This window comes from Chaetodon auriga, chromosome 6, assembly GCF_051107435.1.
Source record: "Chaetodon auriga isolate fChaAug3 chromosome 6, fChaAug3.hap1, whole genome shotgun sequence".
Classification (NCBI taxonomy): domain Eukaryota; kingdom Metazoa; phylum Chordata; class Actinopteri; order Chaetodontiformes; family Chaetodontidae; genus Chaetodon; species Chaetodon auriga.
In genome coordinates this window covers 25,191,177-25,211,092 of record NC_135079.1, presented here as the reverse complement: position 1 = coordinate 25,211,092, position 19,916 = coordinate 25,191,177, and the positions used below count along the sequence as shown (strand labels likewise).

General features: G+C 41.5%; 2 protein-coding genes across 9 annotated transcripts in view; both read right to left on the bottom strand.

Moving 5' to 3' along the window:
* The window catches only part of fgd4a (FYVE, RhoGEF and PH domain containing 4a), a 53,214-nt gene extending 41,260 nt beyond the window's left edge, over window positions 1-11,954 (bottom strand). The window contains exon 1 of the mRNA XM_076732526.1: window positions 11,861-11,954. Within this exon, the coding sequence (XP_076588641.1) occupies window positions 11,861-11,954 (94 nt within the window). The remainder of the gene's footprint in view (window positions 1-11,860) is intronic.
* A 1,879-nt stretch (window positions 11,955-13,833) lies between these two features.
* The window catches only part of bicd1a (bicaudal D homolog 1a), a 36,038-nt gene continuing 29,955 nt past the window's right edge, over window positions 13,834-19,916 (bottom strand). For 2 of the 8 annotated variants that reach the window (XM_076732888.1, XM_076732889.1), the window contains exons 8-10: window positions 19,620-19,830; window positions 17,473-17,558; window positions 13,846-16,017 (exon numbers count right to left, since the gene is read on the bottom strand). In XM_076732888.1, coding sequence (XP_076589003.1) covers window positions 15,897-16,017; window positions 17,473-17,558; window positions 19,620-19,830 — 418 coding nt within the window. In that variant the 3' untranslated portion in view covers window positions 13,846-15,896. Of the gene's footprint in view, window positions 16,018-17,472; window positions 17,559-18,882; window positions 19,831-19,916 lie in introns of those variants that run through there. The other 6 variants (XM_076732892.1, XM_076732893.1, XM_076732890.1 and 3 more) reach the window with 5 other exon arrangements.

Genomic DNA, 19,916 nt, shown 5'->3' with positions numbered 1-19,916 from the left:
TTTTATCTCTCACTTAGCAGCAGTCTGAACTTAGATGGAGCTATAATTGAATTTAAGCATTTTTAAAATGATGCTCATAAAATCAAGTAAACATAATGAGGGAATCAATGCATTCAATCATTCAGCTTAGTCTTACAATCATTTCATTTTTTGGAGTCCTGCCCCTTACCGTCAGACAGATCTCACATCCTCAGGATGTGAGGAGGTTACTATCTTCAGACAAGTGATTACCCTTTAATTAGAAATGTTTTGGGCAATGGGCGTTTCCTAGATATGGATCAAGGCTATTATTTTTGTGATCCTTATGGAATTTCTGAAATTACTCCTTTTATGGAGATGGTAGTCAGATTGCCCTCCAGCAAATTAGCAGAGTAGATTAAACAAGAAACAGTCCAATGAATTGTGTAAATTGAGTGTCATTGTGGGATCAAGCTCGAGGGACGACATAACAGTTATTTAATTTAGGGTTTTGGTCTCTTTCCTGCCTCCCTCTCTCCTTCACTCAAGTGTTTCTACTATCTACTCTTTCCAGACCATTTCCTTTTCAATGGCTTCAGCCAATCGTTTTAACACTGCATTATGGGTGACTATTAAGATAATGCATACTTAATAATGTGGGTGTAGCAAGTCAAAACAATATTGATTCAATTCTGTTTATATATTCTATTCTATATTATATTCTGTGCTGATATTGGCTTTCATAATGTCAAAGAGTTAATACAGATAGCTGATTCTTTAAGTAAATTCTGTGTATCAAATCTCACACTGTGTGCACAATCCAATTGAAATTGTATTATCGCTAAATGTATTACAACTCTAAAAGAAGTAAACTGTAAAAAGGAACAAAATATCAACAGCCAAGATCAATCAAACACATGTAAAACTAAAGCTGCATTCATTGATTTATTTTGCATACTTGGGGGCAGTGGAACAAGCTGTCAACACAACATTGACATGTTTTCGCTGAATAAAGCTGATATGGCAGATGTGTCCCCAAAGACCCTCTTACTGTGTCTGTCCAATGTTTGGTGGTGAGCAGGAAGTGTACAGTGGCCTCAGCAGAGCTTTTGTTGCTGAAAACATCTGCATACTGCTGCAGGTTACAGGTTTAATGAGAGTGAACCAAAAAGCAAAACTGAAGCAACAAGCTGAAAGACGCTAAAATGCTCCATAGAACTGAAGGCAGCTGCAGGGTCGGATGATGGGTTCATCACTATGAGATACCCCTCTGACATTACACAAAATACCTGGACCCATTGTTGATATACAGACATTGATTAGTGCTGTTTTAAAGGCACTTTTAAAGGTCCAAAGAAACTAAAGCCTTAGATGACAACATTTCAGGATGTCTATGTGAGATTTTAAACAATTCCCTCCTGGATATAGTCAATATACAGAAAAGAACATGTCCAAACTGCTCAGACAGTTCAGCATTTCTGAGCTGTGTCAGTAGTGTTTGGCTGAAAAGAAACACCTTCATTTCAATTTGAGTTTAAAGGATTCAAATTTGATTGTTGCGGCTGCCTTTTGAAACCTCATCTCTGTGCATTGTAAATAGCCTTTTTCATATTTTGTACCCTGCTTTCAAGCATGTAACAACATAATCCATGTGCATATTCTCCTGTCCTTTCCTTTCTCACGCCACACTTCTTTCCTCCCACTCATCACAGACACAAACAGCAGCCACCTCACACTTTTCTACACCTCCTTACCACTGCAGCTGGCATTTCCCTCCCCCCTCACAACCTCCCCTGCCTCTCCATCACATCCACCTACCACTCTACTCCATCCCTCCTTCCACCCTCCACCTCTTTCTTCTCTCCTTGGCCTGAGAAAAGGGGAGAAGGGTGGAGACCAGCATGGCTCTGGGCCATTACCCACTATATCTCTATAAGCATTGAACCATGGGCCTCCCACACACATCATTAATTAACCCACATCACTTAAAATTCATGCACATGTGCACACAACCACACACACATACATTTGCCATGCATGCGCAGTATTTGAGCCCTCGCTGTTTTCATTGACTCTCTCCTTCTCCCGGTGCACCACGCACATTATGAAGGTCAGTGATAAATGATGGGTATTGTCTGCAGACACACACATTCATAGACACACACACATACAGGAACAAAAGCTACAAAGACACAGCAAACAAGGTACACAGGCTGAAGCTCCATCTCTGCAGTGACAGGGCACATCTGTCATGAGGGCACTGCTAGCAACACGCCAGCATCTGCCCCCACAACACAGGCACAAACCCACCTTGGATCGGTTCCCGTAATCAGCCTGGCACACACACCGCCATGCCATCCCTGCTGTCAATCTGTGCCTAAAACAACCGACAGCCTGCTAAAACCAACGCTGGCTGTGCAGTCGGTCCTGAGAAGCACTGCAAGACAGATAATAACACTCGCAGACAATAGCGTTTATCTAGACACCAAATTGATTAAACAATTAGTTTAGCGAGAGCTTTTGAAAACCGTCGCAGCACAGAAGACGCTTGGTTGCTTTCAGTATCCACCTTATCTTTCTCATCTTTTCTCACAGTAAACACACAGAATAAATCCCACATTAATCCACCCTGAATGAACAGTTAACGATCACTGAGAGCGATAAGTGCTTCATTATTTTCATGTTTGGGAATGGATCTGTGACCAAATCTGTGTGTGTGTGTGTGTGTGTGTGTGTGTGTGTGTGTGTGTGTGTGTGTGTGTGCATATGTGCACGTAACACACACATGCCCTACACGGGGCTGGTTTATCAAGTCAAGTGCCATTGCAATCATATATGACTATTATCATCTATTAGTGATTCAGCTGTCTTGGTAAACTACTGTAAGTTCTGTGTGAAGTTACTGTATGGACTTAGTGCAAGCTCCTGCATGTACTCACCTTTCTACTCAGCCTGCCTGAACAAATATTCTGCGCACGTCCTGGCTAACAGAATCGAACGTGTCCCACTTTACATTATTTAACTCCCTAACAAAGCAATCACATGTCAGCAGATGGAGCTGATCGGGTGCTCTGTTCTCACTGATAACAGGCAATATGAGACGCCACACAATTACAGACTAGCAATTCATACTTTTGTACTGCGCTGACATTGGGTTTCATAATATTAAGGAGTTGCCACAATTAGTTGATAAGCACTGATTACTGCAGGTAACACTATAAGCAGAATCACACTTAAGAAAACAAGTCCACTATTGACCTGAAAACATACATGACAATGGAACAGTGACCTGAACCTCTGGCTGTAATGAGCTACTCTCTCATTTTTGCCCCTGATAGATGTAACAACAAGAAACTGCACTGTTCTGGTGACAACAAGCCCTCAGGTAGACTCAGTCTACATAACAGGTTACATGAAGCCATCTGACCAGAGATGGCCTGTACATCATCCGATAAATTCTTAAACAGATATAATAACCACATGGGATTGTCTGTTTCTGGCTAATCCTATGAATTAAATACATGACAATGAAGGTACTTCCTCACATTAATGTTATCCACAATGGTCAAATACAGCCTGATATGTTAAAGGTATAGCTTCATCAGCATGGATGGTATGGAAAAAATCTCATATGGTTGGCAAATGTCTATTGTATCTCAGTACATATGGTCATCTTTGCTAAACCTATATCCAATATACATAAAAAAAATCCATATATCTTTTGTCTCCTTTGTAACCTTGTCAGTGGGTCAGAACCACAGGAAAAAAATCCAGTCTAAGGCTTGTGAAACATTCCTTTGGTGTATGCGCTGGGTAAGTACGTTACAGGCTGCGATCCTGAAACACTGCCCAGCTATCACAGTACATCCACTGCTGACAGCCCACACATCAGGTACATTGCTCTGATCACTCAGCTCTAGGCTCTTGTTACTTGTGTTTGCTTGCAGAGAAGGTCACCAGATTGATGCAATGCACTCCTCTCACTGCCAGCATTTGAAGTGACTAAGTACCATATTGTAGGCATTATTCATTTCAGTTAGTCTGGCTTGTAAATAGAGTTTATTTGAATGTGTATGGGTGCCCACACAGGAGAATTCCTGAATAGGCTCTCCCTTCACTGAAGCTCTTTGGGTATTATGGTTGAGTGCTGTATAAATTATTCTCATCATTATTACATATATGCATGAGTTTATGTCCAATGTGTATCTCAGTCACAAATACATTTGTCAAGGCATCTGTTAGTGTGTGTGAGCATGTATCTGTTCTGTCCATAGCCAGTAAAACAATCTGAGCATGATGTCAGGGCTCAGGAATGCCAGGAGGACTGTGGATCAATGCAGAGAGTGAAACAGAGAGAGAAGCTGGCAAAAAGACTAAATACCAACAGAGAAAAACAGATGATGGAAGAAAGAAAGAAAAAGACTGTCTTCAAGGAGGCACCTGCAGTAGGAGAGTGAGGGAAAGTGCAAACAAACAACGCCATTATATTTAGTTCATCATCGTCATCATCTTCACCTGACTACCTGACTTTCTAGTTTTGCCTCCAGACTCAGGCATCCACAACATCCTTGTTGGAACATACTGTGTGGTTGAATCTGAAGGTTAAGCTCCTTTAGAGTTGTGGAGCACACTCAAGGAAGTCACATGGGAAATGAATAAGTAACCATGTTCAGAACAACCAGCCTTCAGGGTTCATGATACAATATACAAATTTTAGAAGGAAGTAAACTGTGTACAGTCTCACTGGGAATCCCCTCAACAACAAATTCCGCATGTTAGATTATGAAACATATCACATTCAAAATTTGTGTTTATTTGTCATTGAATGTCCCAAATGGAAAGGAGTTGTCCACTGGGGAGCTTGAATATGTTTCACGTGTCAAGTCTGAAATTTCTTGTGTATATGGCAAAGGTTTGGCCTGATTGTGATGCTACAGAAAAAAATCAAAGGGGTCATTAAAAACATTGAGTTTGTAGGCACCATGAAAGTCCACAGCAAATGTCTCCTCAGTATTTTTTCAACATACCTTGTCCTGGACAAGGTCCAGGTCCTGTTTACATGAAAGCAGTGATGGATGAAAAGTCAGGAAGTCATCAGAAGCATTAGGTATCATCCTCTGGAGACTACCCATGTCTACGAAATTTAATGACAGATTGAACAGTAATGAGATACCTTTCTGGGCTAATTAGTTTTACAGTTTATAGAGAATTTGTACCCTAATTTCTAATAATAAGAGACAATATCCCCATTCATTATGTTGATTAGATACTGAAGCACCAATAGCAACTGTTAAAATATTATTATGTAATTGAGGTATAGGAAAATATTATGATTATAGGTCCTGCCAATGTCCTACACAATACAGACACCTAATTTTCTTGTTATTTATCAGCCAGCATAAACTGTACACATACCTTTACATCTGTGATAAGATAATGGTGTGTAGTAGAGCTCTGCTTGAAAATGTCAATACCAAAGTATTACTGCGTATTACTGCTAACAGAAGCTTTAACCTCTCCAGTATATCATTATCTACAAGACCACGGAACAATACTTGACTTTCCCAAACTGCTGGAACTACCTGTTGAAGACTTATGCAAAAGTAGACCAAATGCTAGTCCAAACATATGAGTGTATAAGCGCTGATAGTGACAAACCGTGTTACTCCTGCTAGTGACACCCTCTCCCACGTTGAAACAATGAGCGTGGTGAAAGGAGCTGGCCCTGCTGGTGTTCCCAGCCTTTTCCTTCCTGCCAGTGAGAATGAAAGCAGAATGCCTCACAGTGTTTCCTCTTCTCTGTTCTTAAATAAGGGTGACTCAACCAGGCGCACCAACAATACACACCACCAGGAGGAAAGGTGAACAGTTGAGGGGCTGCACTGTTACAGCACACACACTCACACTTTCATTGCCCTACTATGGTGCATATTAACACACACAACACAAATGCAGTTGGGTAATGAGCCATCAGGGATGTTGCCAAAAGACCAGAGTGGTTGGAAGAGGGTCTTAAGAGGGGGAAACGGTTCCCAGGCCTCTGAGAACAACACTGTCTTTTTTTCTAGCATGGTGCATTTAAATGCTCCCTCACACTCTATTGCGCCACAGTGGCAGGCCGATCCACATGGAGACCAATGCTGTGGCTCAGTGAACACACTCACTCCAAGTACATTCACTGTATCTGCAAGCACTGAAACAAGTGCATTTACCAAACACTCATGTTGCTAAGTCACTGGCTGCGAGCAAACCTGATAAGATTTTCAGACGTATACTACAGATAATTTTCTCATGTTTTGTGCAGCCGTAGCACTTCTAAGAATCCACACAGTCAGAGAGAACAGCAACACATCAGCAGAGTGGTACATAAATGGTGTATGTGGGAGAGCAGCCAGATGATAACATTACAAAATGGATCCTACTCGCTGGTGGTAAATATTAACTTAATGCCAGTCAAACAAGGATGACAGAGCCTCAGGTATAGAACAAGTCAAGGGAATGTCTTCTGGTAATGAGAGATGAGTCACAGATGATATTTGTGTGGATGGGCAGAACACTTTTCTTCATTTATCCAGAATGATTTTTAGCATTTAACATCAACCCATCCTTGATTTTTCAGTATAAAGCCAAATCTTACCATAACAGCAGAGCAGACACATCTTTGCGTTTTTACCTTTCCGGCCCCAAAACCAGTATTTGCGCCGTCGCTTCATTGTCAGTTCAGTGTCTTTTATTTTGAAAAAAAAAAAAAAAAAGGAAATACCGACCCAAGATCTCCTCCTAATATATTTATTTAGCCATTGCCAGTGTTCATCCTCACTGTGTTGTCCAGCTTGCAAGGATCACCTACCCGAGGCAATGTGCCTGAGTCGTAGCCTCCAGTAACCAGCGGCCAGGCAGTCCATGCTGTGTCCACGCCGGCGGACACGCCACAAAATAATGAGTAAACAAACAAAGTGAGGTGTATGAAAAGCTGGTCTAAAATAAACCTCTTCTTAGTACTTTCTCCCCTTCCTTCCTCTACCTCATCCAGTGAACAAACATGCAGAAGAGACCCCCTGACAGGACGCTATGCCGAGATCTTCTCTACTCTACTGCTGAAGAGCAGACAGACATCACTGTGGAGGAAGACGAGTCGTCCAGCCACAACAACGTCACATACTTCTGTCCTCTTGCAAATGGGATATCCTTAATTTCGCAAAGGTGAGAAAAAAAAGGTTGGGTTGCACAATTATCTCTGATCTTCCTCTCTGTAAAGTTACTTCCTCAAAGTCCTTCTTGGTCCTGCAGGCCAGTGCTGAAGGTCTGAGTTCTCCTGTTCTGAGCTCAAACTGAGCTTTAAGGTAACAAGAGAGCACAGTAGTTTTCTGGGAAGAGGCTAACAATGCCAGTCAGGAGGGGGAAACGGCACACACTGCAGTCAGGAAACCCTGGCTGGAATAGAAAAAACACAGCAGGCCCTTGTTGACGTAATATACTGGGATTCAGGCTCGTGGACAGTGACAGTGTTTCATGTTTGTCCTGACTCAGAGTAATAAACCCAGCGGATCGGTTTGGAAGAAAAAAAAATTCCATTAGACAACAAGGTCTTGGATGGTATGTGACACATACAGGTGCATATCCACAAAGGATTTGTCAGCAGACTTTGTTCCTACCCACCCTTTTTCTGGAGAATTTTTACACGTTCCATTCAAACAATCTAAAAGCAGCTCATTGTTAGTTTCCTCTCTCATAGTCCCCTCCCCCCGCCCCCTCCCCCCCAGTTAGATGTTATACTAGTCTTACAATTTTCTGTTTTTCTAAAAATATCATATATCAATGAGTCAAAATGAAATAATCAAAAGAGCAAAAGCATGACAAGCTGCTTTCAAATAAAAGGAACTCTTGGTTTTATAGAGACGATCTAACAAATCTGATATCTGCTGATTGTTTTCCAATTGATTTGGGAACAACAGCACAGTTTCCTGCTGGGACAGTGAGCATGTGGATGGTTGCTTTGTTGTAAAGACATACATGAGTCTGAACGTGTCCACCTCTCACACTGTGCATGAAGTCGATGGGTGAGCCATTTCTGGGCATTTACCTCCACCTACTGGAACATTTGAAAAGTGGGGCCCGTCAAACTTGACCCAAAATACTGGTGTTGGTGAGAGCAGGTGTGTGCAACTGCTGTGGAACATTACACCAACTCACACATTTATTAACCATTTCCTGCTGAGTGCCAGTCACACCCACTCTATCAACTGAGCAAATAACCTTCTCCACACCTTCACACACACACACACACACACACACGCTGAGACATCTCCACTAGACACAGAGTAAACTCTGAATGAAGTAACTGTGCATTGCTGAATGTAGCCAAAGTGTCATAACTATATGGAGCAATAAGATAATTTGAGTATTGCTTCTAACTACAGCAGGGGCTGGCAGGGGCTAGAGATGGAGTAGAAGAAAACATTAGGGAAAAAGAGTTCATTCATTCACTCATTCAGTCTATAATGGAGACATGAAAGCAGATAGAAACACTGGCAGACTGGGTCATCAGTCAGCCTTCATTTTCCCAGGAGATCTCACTCAGACAAAACTGTAGTGAAACCAACGCTTATAAGGAACCAGTCGAAACACAGATGGTATCATTATTATGTTGTGCAATCAACATTTATTTCATAATAATGTGTTATAACTAAAAAATGGTCTATTGCTTTTTCTAGCTACCCTCTCATAACAAATAAAATTGTCCAGTTTAAATGTGATATTTGAATGTATTAACACACACTAATTGATTTCAGACTATAAACTGTAAAAACAACTTGCTCACAAAAACCTGCCTATCTGCACATCCAGCAGATGCAGAGCAACATGAGCATGTGCTAGCTGTGTCTAGTCAAATGCATGTCCAATACTCACTCTACCTTTAGCTCTGCCAACTAACCTGGGAGAAATATCTGGCTCTTTAGCTGCTAAATGCTCCACTGTGTTCACCAGCTAGTCGCTATCCATGTCTGTCTGCTGTTTGCTGCTGGGCAGGTAGTGTACAGCGGGCTTTATCACAGCTTTTTACGGAGAACAGGTGGCTGCTGTTTCTGGAATCAAGCAGTGAGACTGAACCAGAATAGTAAAGGTGTGGATGGAAAACCCAAACAATGATCTGAAAGACACTAAAAACGCATTATCCTCAATCTGCAGAGTTTGAGGATAATGCTCTGTGGTTTGTCACTATAAACAACACCTTTGACATTATGTTGCAATTTTTTTAAATGTCATAATAAAAATACTGATTAGTGCTGCTTTACTGAAATAGCTCGTTTTCCCATGACTTCATAATAAGCTACTTTTTGTATTAATGATAAAGCCTGTTTATAGAATAGTAATTACTGAATTTAGAATAGCATACAATTACATTTGAACACAGCTATGATTTATTGGTAGTTTATATTGATGTGCTACAGCAATGCATGGCATATAAAAAGTAATCATCTTTAAGCCATCATGAACTGAGCTGCACAAGGGAACTATTGCCTAAAGCCAGCAGAGGACAGTGAGGGGGTTCAGATCAGGCTGAATGGGCACCAGTGCAGCAAAACAATACCAGAGGCATCAGGCTAGCAGGCCACAGAGCATCTGATTCATACGGTCCCACTGCTTCTATCCTAGCAGTTAGAAAACAAACAGCTTCATTGTTGGAGAGCAACACAGCTGTCCCCACAGCAGCACCAGTCCAAACCTACATGCTCCCAGGCTATTTGTGCTACAAACACAAGACAAATTTCACTCAAAGACACACACTACATGTTTATTTCTTTCAGAGAAAGCAGATTATTTCTGCTTATTGTAAACTCGACTTCACACACACAAGAGAGACAGAAACAAATGAGCCTTGTTGAAGCCTGTGGTGGCATCCAAAGAGAGTATAGTGTTTATATTCATTCTGCACATTTGCATGAACCAACACATTCAAAGATGAGAAGGTTGAAAGGACAACAGACTTAATGACTTGTTGCTTTCCAACCATTTTTGCAGGAAGAATAGATCACAATAGACAGCGGCGAAATAACAGAGCATGACAGATCATTATAACGGTAAAACTGGGCCTGTATTGAAATCTTATCCGTGGTCCAAGAAATGCAGGATCAGCCAGCCACGATAAAAATGCTGGATCATTAAGTTATATTGGAACCCAGTCAAATGGAAGTAGTGACATTAACTGTGACAGGGGAAATCAAGTTAGACTGATTTGTTCTGTTCAGTGCTTTCACTTTCTAAAATCAACCACAGTTCATGTCAAGGCCTGTCTGACTTCTACAAAAACAGCACGACAGACATGCTTGGCACAGTAATGAGACAGTGGGACTTCCATTTAGACGGAGGAGCAAAAGTAAATGGGATGATGACGAGAGGAAATGGTTTCTGGAGCTGTGAAGGAGGTGGACATCTATGACAGAAAACATAAATCTAATGAAGCATCTGAAGAAAACAGCCTTTCTAACAGAGTTAAGCAATCACAGGTATTATCTGAAATTTGCGTTATATACTACCGTACATGAACCTCAGTCCTCCTGCATATTTTCTTGTTTTTTACTGGCCAAAGCAGATAAGTATGAAGCATAAGGCACTCAATAATGCACAGGAAATTACCAAAGCTGGGAACATTGTGCAATAGTGGGGGAAGAATATGATGAATAGAATGTATAGAAATTTGACTCCAGTATTGCAGACACCCAGTGACTCACTGAAAGATAACTGGGAATTGTAATTGTTACCTCACTTCCTGACCTTCAGCTCATTACCTGAGACGTGTGACTGGAGCTGACTGCTGGCACCACCTTATGAGCTGAAGACATCTTGACTGGTCTTAATGATGGCACCAATAAACCACAGTACAAAGTTCACATCAAACTGCAAGCACACAGCAATATCCACCGCCGCATGTTTGCCCCAGCACTCAGTCTCAGATTTGCAAGGTAAGACGAAGCCAGGAGGGCGCCGCCTGTCTCACTGGGTCATGCCCAGGCAGTACACACTGCAGGAGTGCTGACATGTATTTTGATGCATGTTTGAAAGAAAGATTCCTCAATTGGACCAAAGCCTGGGCCAACTGACAATTACAGCCGGCAGACTACAGCTCTGCAAGGAGCCATCTGGAAGCCTGCATGGAAACAGATCCCAAGACTTGTTTTTGATCAGGCTATAAGACTGAAATACATAACTGCAGAGGAAAATACCAGAAGACTTATCTGTGCACGTTCCTGAGAGCTGCATCCTGACCAGACAAAGTTTGAGGACTACTAATGAAGTGGTGTTTATCAGAATGAAAAAATGTGCCCTCCAGCATGTAGATGGTTACACAACAGGCTGGGACTTGCCTTTGAAACCTTCATACCTGCTGAGCAGCCAGTAAGTCAAGGTTGGTGTGTAAACAAGGGCTCTAATGTAGGTGTGTTTAAGTCTGTCCTTTCCATGCTTTCCCAACCACACGGACAAAAACACACGATGGCTAATACAAGACCTGCAACAGCCAAGAAGTCATAAAACTGACTCACCAGCAAGCCATTGAAAGATGTTACAGTCTGTAATAAACCTAAGATCATTGATTTCAAAAGAATTTTACTCATGCTTTAAAGCAGAGCTGCACAGGAGAATGCACTATAGGAAGTTTCCATAAGGATTCAAGTATACAGTAACAGGTCAGAGGTGGAAAAATGAGTCCGCATGTACAGTGAGACTTGAAAAACTCAGCAAGTGAGAGCTGATGTCTAACTCAGGGGCAGTCGTTCACAGTATGTTGAGACCATGGTACCAACGACCACCGCACGGGAGGATCCCTGAAACTCTTGCAATAGTTTTTAAGAGCACATTTGTTTTAGTTATGAAAGTGGTGCCTTGGCACTCCAACACTCACCTGCTTCCGCAAGCTCCATACTGCGCTGTTTTCTGCGAAAAGCGACTCTGTTAAAGCCGTCCATTCTTCTGGGAGGCAGCGACCGCTCCAGCATTGAGAGGCTACAGTAAAGCGCATTCAAAGTGACCGGAAATAAGCATTTAAAACGCACTCCAAATCTCAGCACCGCGTCCAGTGGTGCGGCGGCAGCCCATGTGCGCCTGTGAATAGGTCAATAAGTAACAAACCACTGAAGATACACCTCAGGTTGGTTTACAGCTCCACATGTGTGTCAGTGCGTCCACATCACCCACTTTTCTCTGATCTGTCAACATGATGGGGTTGTCTCCCAAGCCGCGCCTCTCTCTCCCCTCAGTGCGCAGTGGTGGCGCGGACCTCAGTACATCCAGACAATACCCATACTGTTGGCCAGAATGATCATTAATGGAGATACTGTACACAGACAGAGATACTGTAACTCACTTAAGTCATCATTAATTTTTATTTATGATGTACTCAAATTTATAGAACAGTAAGCCATATTTATGATTTACGAATTAGGAATTATGAATGAATTACATTTTGAGATGCTGAGAGATAATAGATCAAAATCTTTATTAATGAAGTCACAAAAATATTATATATTATAAGATGTAAGGTTACAAAGTTATCAAGATCTAACCTTTGTGATTGGTCAAATTTATCACATTTGGGACACTCATTATTCTTATTTTCCAGTAATTTTAAATATTATTCCGTTTTTAGCGTCTGTTTCACTGGATGGGTTTTGGCACTTCATACATGGTCCATATAATATATTACGGACAAGCTCCTGCAGAAAGCACAGCATGTGACCTCATCATGGTTACCTGGATAACTGAGACTGAGAAGTATTTGATATTAGAGGACTTTCAGCGGTACAAACCAGCTGAGGGCTGAATCTGTTCACTATCACAAGAGGGGCCGGTGAGGAAACTACCCATGTAAGGAATTTTCTTCTTTAGATGTAAGTGGAAACTTTTGTCATTGCAACTGCATTTATAACATTTTTGACTGAAATGTAGTTTAACATGTGGTATGCTACTTCAGAACACTTTAAGAACGCACATTACACCATTTAAAGTTCATTTATTTGCCATTCTACAACACAGGGTTACACAATGAATTGCAAGCTATGATCCCTTTAAGCTACACAAGAAAAAACGATTTTATTATTATTTACAGAGGAGGAATTGAGGACTCTTAAGAAGCTGCTATGTAGTCTGTTGGTACAGCAGAGGACACTTCTTGCCACACAGCAGCAGGGTCAGCATTGACTCACTGATACCTCTGATGCTCAGTTCCACCTCAGCTCCACTGACGTAAACAGGGTTCTGTGTCTTTATCGCCTTTTTTCTAAATCAACTGTCAGCTCCTTGGTTTTGCTGACATTTAGCACTTTGTTTTCTGTGCACCACCCTGCATTGTTGATTTTATGTGCAATATGAATTCTCATTGATGTCTGAAATGTGGCCGATGATGATTGTGTGGTCTTCAAACTCCACAACAGAGGTCTCTCTATGTTGGGGATTGCTTTTGTGGGTGTATATCATGAAGAGAAGGGGGGTAAGCACACAGCCCTGGTGGGCTCTAGAGCACCAGAGTGGAGGAGGTGTGACTGCTTGTGAGGAAGTCAAATATCCAGTGTGGTACTCAGAGTGCTTGGCGCTCTCTCTGCTACTGGGACCATTAAACAAATGTCAGATGAACATTAAGTATCCAGGACTTTGCTTTATAGACTCTGATCTGTACTACAATTTGGCCACAATTTAGCACATGGACCATGCACGGTCCAGACACACAGAAGGCGTCGACCTTGTCTCGTTAACATTTGAATCTACTGCATGTTGTCTATGTAGATGCATCGACACAGGTCCTGACTCCAGAGGCAGAAAGTTCATTTCTGTCAACTTGAATAAAATGATGAGACAGAGAAAAAGACGCAAAGACAAAGTCACATACAAATCCAAGGACAGGTCTTTTATTTACTTGTGAACCCAATTATATACTTTTTTAAATTGTGGAGAAACTGTAAAACCTTCTTTAGTACAGCATACAACCACCATTCTTTTTAAACCAGCTTTCTTTCTTTCATTGAATTAGTCTCTCCCCATCCGCTGCTCTGTTTAGCAAACAAACCAAGAGAGTTCAGTCACCGATGAGCCTGCATGGGTTCAGAGTCTGCTTTTGGACAGCAAATGTTTTCATCACTCTGTAGCTGCAAAAGCAACGATCTACAGTTACCAAAGACAAATCCAACAAATGTATACACAGAGAAGTCATTCATTGCCATTACAACACTATGTTACTATGTGGTTTCAGTTGATCTGTTTCATATCCATATGGCAAACGGATGTATTCAGTGCAGTGAGGAGAGCATTAACATTAAAGACCTTATGAGGGCAAAAAGACAGAGAGATGGGACTTTAATAATGCAGCGCCACACCTTACATCCATCTCAGTTTGACTTTGCCCCATTCCTCTGTGATCAATACAGTGTTTCAAAAAGAAACCGTATCTAGATTGTGTTAAAGGAAATTGATAGTCGTGCTTTAACTGTGTCCCCATTGTATTCTGAGAAAGTTGGGGACTCCTGCTGTCTTACCTTTCTTGTCAACCTGCTGGTTAGTTAATGGTGACAGAAATGGTTGAAAGATTTAGTAAATCTTAGTCTTAATCAGATCAGATCAGATGCTACTGTATTGCTATAATGCATATTGAATAATTGTGCTTGGACAGTACTGCATACAGTTTGGAGAAAGCATGTAGAAAAAGCTAAACATGGAGATTTTAGGGTGACAAGTGTAGCAGGAAGGATACTGATACTGATAATGTCAATTTGATTGACATTTCTGTCATGGTCATTGCAGGAGAAACTAAGGGTCATAACAACAGTTTTCTGGGGTTGTGACTGACACAAGCTCACAGAGAAGACAGAGAATACTTTATGGTGTGAGTACAATGAAAGAGACGGTAACTCTAGAAGAGGCACACCTTGGGGAATCCTCTGTTCTTAACTAAAGTTAAAAAGATGGAGGTCAGTTCACTCCATGGTCACTTAAACTTGTGCAATTCAAAAGGCAAAAACCCAGGCCAACAGCCCTAGTCCTGATCTCAAACACTCAGCCTCGCATCTATCCCAGCCTCTGAAGAGATCTGAGCTACATCACAGACACAACCATTACTAGAGTCTGCTGTAAAAAGAAATAATAATAATAATAATAATAATAGAAGGTATAAAATAGTCTTTATGCACATGATTTGCAAAAAAAAAAATCTTTGTATAAAAAAACACACAAGCATCCCAAGAAAGACTAGTGACGTTAGAAAGGTAGTTGAAATCACCCATCACCACCACAAGAAGTCATTTCCTTGTAATAAAATGTTTACCTTTGTTAGTCTGTTTGCAATGTCAAACCCAGTGTACTTCTATGTAAAAATGACATACATATTTTTGGATTATTATACTGACAAAATCTAACATTTCAAATGCCATATGGTATTGTTAGGCAAGTCTTAAACCCTTGTCTAGACCAGAAAGACCTTTTGCGATGTCAAAGTTCTGCTTTGGGTTGTCTTCACCGCAGCAGTTAAACACCTTTTGATTTCCATCTTGAAGACTGACCGACAAACACAGAAAAAACATTTCATTAATAAATATCTTAGAAACTTAAAATAAATAAACAATCAATAGAGTAAATAAATTATAAATAAATACTAATAGGAATAATGGAAAAGATTCCTGTGTCACTCTGGCATTCTGTGCCTCAGTTCAGTCATTTCCAGGACAGGATGTCACTTCCAGAGAAGAGGACAGCATTCTGCTCTTCTTCTGCGACCAAGGTAACCGGCATGCCGAGGACCGGACCATGTAGAGCTTAGGGTGGGGTCACAGACTTCAGTAAGCACCAGGTTTGACTGCTAGGTTGGGGAGTAAATCTCTGGGAACCCCTGTCTTTGAGTGCCTCTGCATGGCTCCTTCCAGACCGAGGCCGGGGCCTGGACTGGAGCAGCATGGTTAGGTGCCGGGGGGCTGGGGCTGCTGGGCCAGACAGTTACGAGGGTCGCAGTGGGAGAGAGGACTACTGCTGCTGGACAGGACAGTGTGGTGTTCCTGGAGGTCTGCCAAAAATTTAGGACTGTAAGAATACAGAAAGACAGGAGAACAGAATGAATAAGAGTAAAACACACTGACAATCAGGAGAGGGCAGCAGTTCTCGAAAGAATAAAGCTACACAAAAGAAAAATGTGACGAGGGAATAACATGGATTTCCTAAACGAAAAGTTCAACTTTTTGGGAAATACACCTACTGTTTGATTTCTTGCTGACTGTAGAAATGAGAAGAGTGACACTACTGTCATGTCTGTATGCTAAATATAAAGCTATTGCCTGCAGCCAGTTAGCTTAGTTTAGCACTAAGACTGGAAACAGGGAGGAACTAGCCCAGCTTAGTCAAAAGATAACAAATCTGTGTGAAGTTCACATCCTGTAGTCTTGTCTTCAGTGGAATCTCCAGGAAGTTACTGTGCATGGCCAAGAAATAGTCCAGCATATAAGCCCCTCATAATTTCTTTCACTTTTATACAGACTTCTCAAACTAAACATGACGCGTTTATTGTTTTGAGGTGCTGGCAGGTCGCTTTTGTTTGGCCCAGTTTCCAATCTTTGTGCAAAGCTAATACATGAGAATGGTATCAATCTTCTCATCTAATGTTTGGCAAGAAAGCGTATACACATATATCCCAAAAAGCCACTCCAGAGACCAGGGAAGGGCTGTTCACATCATACTTCAAGATAAAGTATTTGGTGAGAACTTTGACACAACAAAGTAGAGTTGGAGAGAAAGACTAACAAGGACACTACTGAAACCAAACGTGGCCTTAGATCTGTCAGCAGTTTCCTACTTGCCTTGTATGAATGTCTCAGTTCACTGACAAAAATAAAGGTGCTCAACTTGTTGCCCAGTCTGTTGGTAAACTCAAATCACTGGCAACATGTTAGTGACTGGATTTAGTGAAATCCTTCGCAGTGGATGTCTTGTCAAAATCAGGTGTGGCTAATTCTAATAATAATTACAGCTACTAGCTGACTGGCATGGCTTCATGTGACACTTCCATCGTTACTGATCACGCTTGTCAACATGTCTGGCATGAAAAAAGTCTGTAAGAGAGAAAACTGTACATCCAAGCTTAATCTTGAACTTTGAAACTAGACTTTTATACAGTAAAAGCATGTATAAAAAAACACCATGCAACACTGTACACGAAAAGTGAAAAACAATTCCATTGCCCAGTGAGAGGTGTTTATTCATTATTTATGCAATACAAAGGTCTCAGTCATAAGAACCGGTTCATAACCACTTTATGTAAAGTGACAGCATGCACAGCCATTTAACTTATACAGAAACAGCAGGTGTGCAACTATAAAAATATGTCAAATGTCTATGTGCATTAAATAGAATGTGATTAGCTACAACAGAAATTTTGTGGTGTGTAACAGACAGACAGACAGACAGACAGACAGACAGACAGACAGACAGACAGATAGATAGAACGGAATGAGCCTACTACTAGCAGGTTCTACAGCTTGTTACCTGCGGGCTAAGGAGGCTCTCCCTTGCCTTAGTTGTGGGGAGAGTGACGATACTGAGGCAGCAGGCTGCTGACAATCTACAAGAGACTGATAAATTAGACAGATATACAGAGTGGTAACACTCAGGGTTAGATGACAGGACAGAGAAAACATGGAGGACAAGACAGAGGGGAAGGCCTTGTCAGAGACAAAGAAACTACCACTGGTTTGCTGCTAGGATAGTGCTGATTTTTATACTCAAGCACCAGTTTGATCCTGCTCTATATCCAGCTATACTGTTCTCATGTTGCCATTATAGCACAATGCTTACTTATATTTAACATGATGTAGTTCTACTTGTTTTTTTTCCCCTCATGGATAAAAAATGTGATTTCCCTGCAGTGGATATCAGTGTTGCATAATGTCAGTGAATGGGAGAGTAGAGAGAAAGAGAAGAAACATGAGCAATTGAGCAGAAGAAGCTGAAGAAAGTACTTGATAACATAAGTGACTGCTTCTACTGCATTTCAATTACAGAACATGTTTGCATGGTGTGAATGTAACTAATACTGTGGATCATTCTCTGCACAGCTAGAGAATCAGCACTGAGGTGCACGTTTTTCACACACACACACACACACACACACACACACACACACACACACACACAGTAGCACACCCGCATGCTTCCCAAATTCAATATTGTATTGAATTGTACAGCACTAAAAGCAGAAAGACAAGGACACACACAGTGGTGCCAATGCTGACCAATCCTGTTAACTTCAGGACATCTGGTGCTCATGGCTCAGTCATAGTCATGAATACCCACCAAGTCCACATCAGCCATGCTTGTCACTTCCACTTAAATTCTGTTTGTTCATATGATTATGATATATATGATTATCTGAGGTAAGACAAGGGAGACAGAGACGTCAAAGAGCATTTGACAGGAGAGAGTATGGAAATGTGTTCAGACACTGCCACCTGCTGGACAAAATACAGCGAGAGAGGTTCGTCAATGCATGGTACATCAGTGGAGGAATAAATGGATTTAATTTACTACATGTGAGGTAAGCACAAAAGGGAACTGGAGACGATAAAATATGAGGCTGAGATACAGAGAGGAGGTCTGACTGGTTTCCATACTACTCTGCACAACACATTAACCATATAACACACTTTAAGCCTGTCAAATGCTTTTTGACAGAACTTTAGATGAGACAAAATAAGGCATGCAAGGATGAACTTGAGTAAATATTTTACAACATGTAATAGTTAAAAATATCGTCTTAATTGAATAGAGTAATTTACATTTTAGTGATAATAATAATAATAAAAAAACCAAAACATAACATGTAACTCATGGAGTCTGCCACAGGGAGGGGCTGTGAGCCCCTGTATGCTGAAGCCAGTGCCGCATCCATTTTTTTTTGGCTTGGTTTTCACTTTGAAGCACTCGACTAGAGTGATACAAAATGTCACATTTTATGTTAGCAGCTACTGAGATGCTGAGAAAGATGTCTGATATTAAATCTGTAACGGTATTCATCAGAAAATTCTCTGCAGTCCAACTTTCTCTCAACCTAAACAATAACAGAAAGACTGTCCAATGCCTTTTTGAAGATGCTTTGAGGATGAAGCAAGCTGTCAGAACTCCTTCTTCCTGAGTATTTCTGCATGTTCAAATCATAGACATGTGAAACCAGTTTCTCCTCCTCTCTGTATCCCACCTTGTTCCAGAGGCTTCTGGGAACTTTGAACATAGCAGATATTAGTGCTGGGTGTGGAGATGATGAATCATCGCCTTCGCCGAAGGTGGGGAGATACTGAGACAGGGCTACTGGTGTTGTGAGATGGGGACAATTGGCCTGTGTCTTGTCTTGAATAAATGAGTCGTCTGACCTCTAAGGTTGGCCACTCAGGGTCTGTCATGATGGGTGGGGTGCTCAGAGACAAATTAAAGTAACTGATGTTAGGTATAGCTGAGGTCTGGATTGCTTCAGAAAGAGTATCTGGGGTCCATACAGACATGGACGGACAGGTGGTTAGCTCTACAGAGGGAGGATTACGTAGGTTCAGGAAGGTGTTCGGGGTGTGGGTGGTGATAATGGAGGGGCTGTGGAGTCTGGTGGGGCTGGAGGGAGCTGTGAAGGCACCTCTGCGACTTACTTTGGGCGGGCTGCTTTTTATCTTGGGCACTTTAGCGCCGCGACCACGGTGGGTCTGCTCATGGTCAAACTCCAGGTCCTCCAGCCGTTGGGTCAAGGCCAGTTTCTGCTGGATGGCCATACGGAGGAGGGAGTTCAATGTCTTTTTCTCATCCTCTGCTGCCGCCAACTGCCTCTGCATCTCATCCAACTGGGTAACATACTCATCACATCTATAGAGAGAGAGATAACGGGAAACAAATATTTAGTGGGACATTTCAACACATGCAAAAACCCCTATTTATCTAGAAGTTGTAAT